The sequence below is a fragment of the Scyliorhinus canicula genome, chromosome 15 (assembly GCF_902713615.1).
Source record: "Scyliorhinus canicula chromosome 15, sScyCan1.1, whole genome shotgun sequence".
NCBI lineage: Eukaryota > Metazoa > Chordata > Chondrichthyes > Carcharhiniformes > Scyliorhinidae > Scyliorhinus > Scyliorhinus canicula.
The window spans coordinates 41,632,393-41,642,350 of NC_052160.1; the positions used below are offsets into that span (position 1 = coordinate 41,632,393).

General features: G+C 54.5%; 1 protein-coding gene across 2 annotated transcripts in view; it reads right to left on the reverse strand.

The window, feature by feature from the left end:
* Positions 1–9,958, reverse strand: part of LOC119978212 (ADP-ribosylation factor-binding protein GGA1-like) — a 42,268-nt gene extending 32,310 nt beyond the window's left edge. Inside the window, exon 1 of one of the 2 annotated variants that reach the window (XM_038819654.1) lies at positions 9,337–9,958. In XM_038819654.1, the coding sequence (XP_038675582.1) occupies positions 9,337–9,379 (43 nt within the window). In that variant the 5' untranslated portion in view covers positions 9,380–9,958. Of the gene's footprint in view, positions 1–7,227; positions 7,376–9,336 lie in introns of those variants that run through there. The other variant, XM_038819655.1, reaches the window with a different exon arrangement.

The following is a 9,958-nucleotide window of genomic DNA, read 5'->3' on the forward strand; positions in this document are numbered from 1 at the left end:
ACTGACCCTCCACCTTGGCCCATGGTTCTGCAGAGTGACACCCGTCGTATGGGTGGCCCTACCCCCCACCCCACCCTCCATCACAACGCCACCCCAGCCACCACCTGCCAGTGGCCCATCCAGGGCAACGCCCACAGTAGCCCCTACGGGGGCCGCAGTGCATATCCCTGGCATCAGGGATGGGCACCAAGGCTACCAGCCCCCATGGTGCTGGCCACCGACGGGACCCAGGGTGCGGGGATGGGGGGGGAGCACATGCGTGGCAGAGCCGGCGGTGTCAACCAGGGACACCATGTAGCCTGTTGGACCTGGCTGGACACAGCGGGTATGCACCATGCTAACATGCCAGCCTTTCACCCCCTGCGGACAACAGATATTAGAATTCAACCAGCAATGGTGGCCTTCCTGCTTGTCGCCACAGTCCGGGGGGTTGCCCTGCGGCTGTACGAGCTGGAGCTGCTCGAGGAGGAGGAGGAGGAGGAAGCTGCAGCAGTGGAGCAGGGAAGGGACACCCGTTCCCGGTGGCTGTCAAGGTGACGGTTGCCATGAACTTTTACGTGACAGGGTCCTTCCAGAAGCTGAGTGGGGACCTGTCCGTGATCTCACAGACCTCGGTGCACAGGTGCATCCGCGACATCATTTCCGCCCTATATGCCCAGGCGGCTCAACACATCCACTTCAATGTGGACCGAGCTCACCAGGCTGCCTGGGTGGCGGGGTTCACCACCATTTCCAGGATGCCCCGGACCACCATTTCCAGGATGCCCCGGGTCCAGAGGGTGATCAACGGGATGCATGTCCCCTACAAGCACCTGCAGATGACAGGCCGCTCTACACAAACTGAAAGGGGTACCACTCGATGAACGTGTAGCTGATATGTGACAATCAACTACGCGTCACTCTGCACTCGATACCCAGGCAGTGTGCAGGACGCCTTCATCCTGACACACTCAACTATTCCTGACATGTTCGAGATGCCCCCCTGGTTGGGGGGTTAGCTCCTGGGTTAAAGGGCTGCCCACTGCAGTCGTGGCTGATGACACATATCCGGAGGCCACAGACCGACACGGAGACCCGCTACAATGACACCCATACAGTAACCACGAGCGTGATCGAAAGGTGCTTGGGTCTCATGAAGATGCGGTTCAGGTGCCTGGACTGCTCTGGAAGGGCAGTCCAGTATCATGCCGAGAGGGTCGCCTGCATCGTGGCGGCCTGCTGTGTCCTCCACAACATCGCACAGCAGAGGGGCAATATGAGCGATATGATGGAGGGGGAGGATGAACACCAGGCCTCGTCCCATGAGGAGGATGTGGGGATGAGGATGGGCAGGACATGGGCCCCAGGCAGGCCACACAACTTCTTGTGCGCCGGTCCAACGTGCACGGGACACTCTGATCGCCTCCAGGTTCACCAACTTTGGGGGGGGGGGGGGGGGGGGGAAGAGAGAGAGAGAGAGCGAGAGAGAGAGAGAGAGAGAGAGAGAGAGAGAGAGAGAGAGAGAGAACCAGACACCACATCCCGCATGATTAGACGGCAGGCCGGTGGTGGTAGTGATGTTGGGGGGGTTTGACACGTGAAACGGGGAACTGCATCTAACCTGGGTCTCACTTCCGCCGACCACATCCAGGGCCCTCTGCTCTGCCAGTGAGGGGCCGCAGGTCCGGCAGGGGCAAACAGAAGAATGCAGCTTAGGGGGTAGGTAGCTGGTGGCCTCAGTGGTAGGCCACCTGGCCATGCGGCTGGTTTGGGTGCTGACATGTGATTGGGGGGTGGGGGGGGGGGGGGGGGGGGGGGGGGGGGTCCCGGGGCACAGTGCTGCAGTCTCACCCTGGCGAGGTTGTGCAATTTTTACGACATTGCTGGCCAATCCAGGCAGTGTTGCCCACTGTGCTCTCGGCCTCTACCGTCTGCACCCAGGCTCGACGAACAGCGGCGGCTGGCAGCCTCCTTCCTGGCCAGGGTACAAGGTCATCCGCTGCTCCTCCACCGTGTCCAAGATGATCTCCAGCTCAGCATCGGTAAACCTCGGGGCTTCTCTTCTCGATGCCATCTTGTTGGCTGGGATGGTGTGTGTGGTGAGTGAAGTGTGTATATGCGCTACCGATCATCAGCCTTATGAGTGTCAATCGCGAAACCAACGAATCTGGCACCGTTTCTGATTGGAATCGATTGTGTTCCACGTGGCGCCGGTTCTAGCCCCTTAACAGTAGCAGAACCAGTTGAGGTTCGGCGCCTGTTTTCTGCGTGAAAGTCCACAAATTCTGCGTTGGCACCAACAGTCTCAGGAATGGAGAATCCCGCCAAGGATATTAGATACCCATGAGTTACAGGTAGAATATCTGTTTGGATGGTTAGACACCCGGGTGTGAGTTATACACTAAGATAACGAGACTGAGGGCGATAAGGTGGCGCAGTGGTCAGCACTGCTACCTCACAGCGCTGAGGACCTGGGTTTGATTCCGGCCCCCAGTCACTGTCTGTGTGGAGTTTGCATATTCTCCCCGTGCTTTGTGGGTCTCACCCCCACAACCCAAAGATGTGCAGACTAGGTGGATTGGTCATGCTAAATTGCCCCTTAATTGAAAAAAAAAAATTGGGCATTATAAATTTGTTTAAAAAAAAGATAAAGAGACTGTGGGAACAATGCTGAAAAATATGAATGTCACTTTGACCTCCCATTTGGAACACTGAGCTGCGCATGCCAAACTTGGTATTCAATCTCGAACTCAGGTGGTCCACAGTGCTCCATAGTAATGAGGGGACAAAGCCTGGATCATTGCCTGGAAAGGGGGGAGAATTGTGATTCTTCCACTGGCTCCAGCCTTTCCCCACGGATAGGGAGTTCATGGTTGGGCTAGTGGAAAACCACAATGTTCCATTCTGTGCAGTTTTTGCTGCTTAAAATGACTGGCAGCCGTACAGCCTTTTCATGACCTCTGAACGCATCAAAGAGCTTTACAGCTACTGATGAAGCGCAGTCACTGTTGTAATGTGGGAAACATAACAGTCAATTTTTGCACAGCAAGCTTCAAAGATAACGACCAGATATGTTTTAGTGACGTTAGTTGAGGAATATTGTCAAAGACATTGAGCAGAGTTCCTGTGTTCTTCTCCAAATAGCGTTGTGGGAATTTTCACATCCATTTGAGATGGCAGAATGTGCCTCAGTTCTCAATGCCTTATTGAAAATATGGCACCTCCAACATTGCTGCACTTCCTCACTCACGATTCACCATGTGATATCAAGAATCGGTTGAAGGCACTGGATACTGCAAAGGCTATGTGTCCTGACAATATTCCGACATTAACCCTGAAGGCTTGTGCTCCAGAACTTGGCATGCCCCTAGCCAAGCTGTTCCAGTACAGCTGCAACAAAGGCATCTACCCGGCAATGTGGAAAATTGCCCAGGTGTGTCCTGTACACAAGAAACCAACTCAGCTAATTACCGCCCGATCAGTCTACTCTCCATCATCAACAAAGTGATGGAAGGAATCATCAACAGGGCTATCAAGCGGCACTTACTCAGCAATAATCTGCTCAATTTGGGTTCCGCCAGGGTCACACAGCTCCTAACCCCATTACAGCCTTGGTTCATGCATTACAAAATTGCTGAATGCCAGAGGTGAGGGGAGAGTGACTGCCCTGGACATCAAGGTGGCATTTGACCGAGTATGGCATCAGGGAGCCCCAGCAAAACTGGAGTCAATGGGAATCAGGGGGAAAACTCTCTGCTGATTAGTGTCATATCTGGCACAAAGGAAGATAGTTGTGATGTTTGGTGGTCAATCATCTCAGCTCCAGGACATCACTGCAGGAGTTCCTCAGGGCCAACCATCTTCAGCTGCTTCATCAATGACCTACCTTCCATCATAAGGTCAGAAGTGGGGGTGTTTGCGGATGACTGCACAATGTTCAGTATCATTTGCAACTCCTCAGATAATGAAGTAGTTTGTGTTTGAATGCAGTAAGGCCTGGACAATATCCAGGCTTGGGCTGACAAGTGGCAAGTAACATTCGCGCCGCACAAGTGCCAGGCAATGACCATCTCCGACAAGAGAGGATTGAACAATTGCTCCTTGACATTGAATGACATTACCATCGCTGAATACCCTGCAATCAACATCCTGGGGGGTTACTATTGATCAGATACTGAATTGGATTAGCCATATTAATACTGTGGCTACCAGAGCAGGTCAAAGGCTTGGAATCCTCACCTCCTGATGAACCCCCCCCCTACAAACCTGTCCACCATTTATAGGGGACAAGTCAAGAGTGCAATGGAATACTCCCCACTTGCCTGGACGAGTGCCGCTCCAACAACACTCAAGAAGCTCGACACCATCAAGGACAAAGCAACCCGCTTGATTGCTCCCCCTTCCACAAATATTCAATTCCTCCACCACCGAAACAGTGGCAGTCATATGTACCATGTACAAGATCCACTGCAGTAGTTGCCAAGGTTCCTAAGGTAGCACCTTACAAACCGACGATCATTACCAGCTGGGACAAGGGCAGCAGATACCTGGGAATCCCACCACCTGGAGGTTACCCTCCAAGTCACCCATCACCCCGACTTGGAAATATATCACCATTTCTTCACTGTCGCTGAGTCAAAATCCTGGAATTTCCTCCTAACAGCAATGTTGGTGTACCTACGCTTCAGGGACTGCAGCGGTCCAAGAAGGCAACTCACCACCATCTTCTGAAGGGTAACTAGGGATGGGCAATAAATGCTGACTGAGCCAGTGACACCATGTCCCATAAAAATAAATTTTAAAAAGTACCAAACTGGAATGTCAGCTTGGATAAGTATTTATGCTCAGGCATTTGGAGTAGAAGTTGAAACCATGACCTTCCAAATCAGAGATGAGAGTGCCAAGCACATATGCACGGAGGTATTTGACCTATTCCCCCAACTCCTCTCACAGCCTGTACACGACTCACTCAGGCAGGCAGATGTCTCACACGTTACTTTTGGCAAAAAGTTTGTTCTGGGTGATGGGGGCAGGACCCTCCACTGGAGACCAGTGTCAGGAATAAAATGTGCAAAGAAATGAAGCAACATGGGTCGTCCACCCAACACTTATGCCAGGAATGCATGTTCACTTTGGCTTCATAACAAGTTAGCACAGTCAATGTGCCACACTGCTCCAACAGTGGAACTTTTCTCTCCTGAACCAATGATTCAGTATGATCCTCATTGGTTTTTATATAATCTTGGATGGAATCTGTGCTTGAAATTTTTTAAAGTTTTGTCATGATTTGACATTTAACTACACAGGGATACACAATTTATTCTGTACTGTACGTGCAAAGTACATTTATCCGAATTGTGTTAGGTGTTTTATACTGAAATTACTGCATAGGCACGGTAGCACAGTGGATAGCACTGTGACTTCACAGCGCCAGGGTCCCAGGTTCGATTCCCCGCTGCGTCACTGTGCAGAGTCTGCATGTTCTCCCCGTGTCTGTGTGGGCTTCCTCCGGGTGCTCCGGATTCCTCCCACAGTCCAAAGACGTGAAGGTTAGGTGGATTGGACATGCTAAATTGCCCTTAGTGTCCAAAAAGGTTAGGAGGGGATATTGGGTTACAGGGATAGGGTGGAAATGAGGTCTTAAGTGGGTCGGTGCAGACTCGATGGGCTGAATGGCCTCCTTCTGCACTGTATGTTTTATGTTCATAACTAACAGAACAACCAAGCACTTGGAGATAATGTACACACTCCTTGCATGCAATATGAGGGAAAAAAAATCCCTCACAGTCAAACATAGGACTTTCCTAAAAGAACATTGGTTGTTGCTGTCAGTGGAGTGGTGTGTGGGAGAAGCTACTCTATCAGAGCCAGATGGCCTTGTGCTTGTCTTGTGACTGTACCCATGATTTCCTGATCAGCCAATTTCTGTAACCACGCTCTGGGTTACTGCAATTCTCAGTTCACTTCCTTTATCAGACAAGCACAGTAGTAACATTTTAAAACACGGACCGTTCCACTGCGCATGTCCACCCCACCCCACCCGATGCACCAAATCAAATAGAGCTGACGATCACTCAAAAATAAATTCTCCAAGGCAATTTGTGAGTGAAACCATAATCTCTCGGGCCAACGGTCATGACACAGTCTGCAGACACAGAGATTCGCAGGATTCAGGAGCTATGACAGGTTAACATAAAGGTTAACAGAGCATCAGCTTGATATGCCCTCAGCCCCCTTTGCACTACACGGCAGGAAAGCTGCATGGAACTGCTGGATCTGTTTCATTTAAGGGCAATATGTTGTGATGATTTACTTAACTATTAAGGCAATGTAAACATGCCTGGAGTCAGTTTCTTTCTAAATTTCATTAAATGCTGATGGGAGGCCTTATACAAAACATTTTTTTTTAAAACAAGAAGTGAGCTTTTCTGCATTTCACTATTTTGTTAATGCCCAGTTCCTACCTGGGTACCCGCACTGTAAGCTTTTTTAAAAAATTAAATTTAGAGTGCCCAATTCATTTTTTCCAATTAAGGGGCAATTTAGCATGTTCAATTCACCTACCTTGCACATCTTTTGGGTTGTGGGGGCGAAACCCACGCAAACACGGGGAGAATGTGCAAACTCCACACGGACAGTGACCCAGAGCCGGGATCGAACCTGGGACTTCGGCGCCGTGAGGCCGCAGTGCTAACTCACTGCGCCACCGTGCTGCCCCTGTAAACTTTTTTTTAGGATCAGCCCACAACACAAGTGAATTGCACTCTCAGCTCTGGATTAGGAAGATGATGGGTCCTGGATGGCATTGATCCTGAGGGGATGCTAGGCTATTGGAGCTTCTATCTTTCAGATGAGAAGTGAAACCGAGGCCTTGCCTGGGCTCTCGGGTGGGTGCAAGCGATCCCTCTTCAAAACCCTATTTCTCTCCCCTCATTCTGCCAATCCCTTTACTTACTGTCTCCGAGCACAGGCCTCTTCTCATTATTCTGACCAAGATTTATCAATCCACCAACATCACAAACAAATAATGATGGTTTCTGTTTGTTGGAGCTTCCTGTGCACAAACTGGTTGTCATTTTCCACATGACACCAGTGACTAAACTTCAATAGTGCTTCATTGCCTGTCCTTAGTGTGAGGACAAGATTTTAAAACAGTCTCACAGGTAGCTGTAGAATCAGGGATGCCAGGCAGCTGGTCAGTGGACGATGCACCTCTCCTCCCCTCATTCTCCCAATCCCTTTACTTACTGTCTCAGAGCCAGGCTCACTTCCATCTGTCTTGTGGCGTTTATTATAAAGTTAACTCAAAGCCCCTGATCCAGAGAGAGTCACGCTCCCCAACTGCTTGAATTCAACTCAAGGGCATGGGTCGCACTCCCTCCCAGGATGAAGTCCCCACCACCCTCCCGGGACGAGGTACACCTCTCCTGGACAAGCCCCCCCCCCCTCCCCTCCCGGGACGAGGCTCCCATCTCCTCTCCTCTCCCGGGATGAGGCACCCCCTCTCCATTCCTCTCCCCTGATGAGGCCTCCCTCACCCCTCCCCATCTAGGGTGAGGCCACCATCTACCCTCCCCCAACCTCCCGGGTTGAGGCCCCCATCCATCCTCCCCGCCTCCCAGGGATGCTCACTCTTCACCCCCCTCCCATTCGGGGTGAGGCCCCCTTCCCATCCGGGATGCGGTGATCCTCTCCCCTCCCCTCCCCTCTACCCCCTTACTGGGATCAGGCCCAGCCTCTCCTCACCTGGGATCAGGCCCCACTCCTTCCCTCTCCCGAGATCAGGCCCTCACTTTCCCCCCCCCCCCCCCCCACCCCTCTCTCCTCTCCCGAGATTAGACCCCCTCCCCGGAATCAGGCCCTCCTTCCCGTCTCCCCTCCTGGAATCAGGCAACCCCCATCTATCTCCTCTTCTGGGAACTGCCCCCCCACCCCACAACCTCCCCTGGGATTATCCCCCCTCCCCTCTCCCAGTATCAGCCCCCCCTTTCCCCTCCTCTCCCTCGATCAGTGTCCCCCCCCCCCCCTCCCTTCTCCTCTCCCGGGATCAGGCACCCCCCCTCACTTCTCCTCTCCCGGGATCAGGCCCCCTCTTCCCATCTCCTCTCCCGTGATCAGGTACCCCCTTCCATCCCCTCTCTCGGGGTCAGTCCCCCCCCCCCCCCCCTCCTCTCCTGGGATCAGGCCCCCCACCCACCTCTCCTGGGATCGGCCCCCCACCCGCCTCTCCTGGGATCAGCCCCCCCCCCTCCCTGCTCCCGGGAACTGGCCACCCACCCCCTCCCTTCTCCTGGGATCAGCACCCCATCCCCTCCCCTCTCCTGGGATCAGCACCCGCCCCCTCCCCTCTCCTGGGATCAGCACCCCGCCCCCTCCCCTCTCCTGGGATCAGCCCACCACCCCCTCCACTCCCCTGGGATCAGCCCCCCACCCACTCCCCCGTCCTGGGATCAGCCCCACTCCCCCGTCCTGGGATCAGCCTCCCCCCCCACCCCTCCCTGGATCAGCCTCCCCCCCCCCCCCCCCACCCCTCCCCTCTCTTGGGATCAGCCCCCCTCCCTTCTCCTCTCCTGGGATCAGGACCCCCCCTTCCCATCTCCTCTCCCGGGATCAGAGCCCCCTCCTCCTGGGACCAGCACCCCACCCCCTCCCCTCTCCTGGGATCAGCTCTGCACCCCCAACCCTCTCCTGGGATCAGCTCTGCACCCCCAACCCTCTCCTGGGATCAGCTCTGCACCCCCTCCCCTCTCCTGGGTTCAGCCCCGCACCCCCTCCCAGAATGGTGCAGGAGACTCCCGGGAAGGGGGGGGGGTGGCTCCCAGGATGTGGGGGGCTCCACGGATGGGGGGGGGCGGCTTCCAAGGGTTGGGGGGCTCCCAGGATGGGGGGGCGGGGGGGGCTCCCAGGATGGGGGGGGGGGGCTCTCCTCTCCCGGGATCAGGACCCTCTCCTCTCCTGGGATCAGGACCCCCTCTCCTCTCCCGGGATCAGGACCCCCTCTCCTCTCCCGGGATCAGGACCCCCTCTCCTCTCCCGGGATCAGGACCCCCTCTCCTCTCCCGGGATCAGGACCCCCTCTCCTCTCCCGGGATCAGGACCCCCTCTCCTCTCCCGGGATCAGGACCCCCTCTCCTCTCCCGGGATCAGGACCCCCTCTCCTCTCCCGGGATCAGGACCCCCTCTCCTCTCCCGGGATCAGGACCCCCTCTCCTCTCCCGGGATCAGGACCCCCTCTCCTCTCCCGGGATCAGGACCCCCTCTCCTCTCCCCTCCCGGGACCAGGACCCCCTCTCCCGGGATCAGGACACCACTCCCGGGATCAGGACACCACTCCCGGAATAAGGGCCCCGCACTCACTCAGCCACGACTCCAGAGTCTCTCCCTCCTCCTCCGCCGCCATCACTTCGGCTCCTCCCCGCGCGGCCTCGCGAGATCAAACAGCGGCTATTTTAAAGAGACAGCCCGAGACCAGGCCCCATCCCCGGGGGCAGGGGAGAGGAGCTCCGGGGGAACCAGAGATATTGGGGGGAGGATATGGGGTACAGGTTCTGGAATATGGGTCAACGCAGATATGGGGATATAGATATAAAGGGGTTCAGGCTCAAGGGAAAACGGATATGGGGGCAATGGGTTATAGGGATTAAGGGGGGAACTGGGATATCGAGGCAATGAGGGATAAAGGGGTTCCAGAATATGGGGCAATGTGGATTTGGGGGTTCAGGGACACGGAGGCAATGGGGTGCAGGGATAAAGGTTTCAGGATATGGGGGTTGTGAATGGGGTGAAGTGGGAAGGGAACCAGGGATACAGCAAAAGGGGATTATGGACAAATCAAGAGAAACAAAAGGCAGGCAGAAACCAAGACAGACACAAAGAAAGAGACAACTGTGGGGAAAGTAAATGAAAAGAAACAAGTTCCACGCTTAAATATTTTGGCACATGTCACAACCCCCACGAAGGCCACAGGAAACCATTGTCG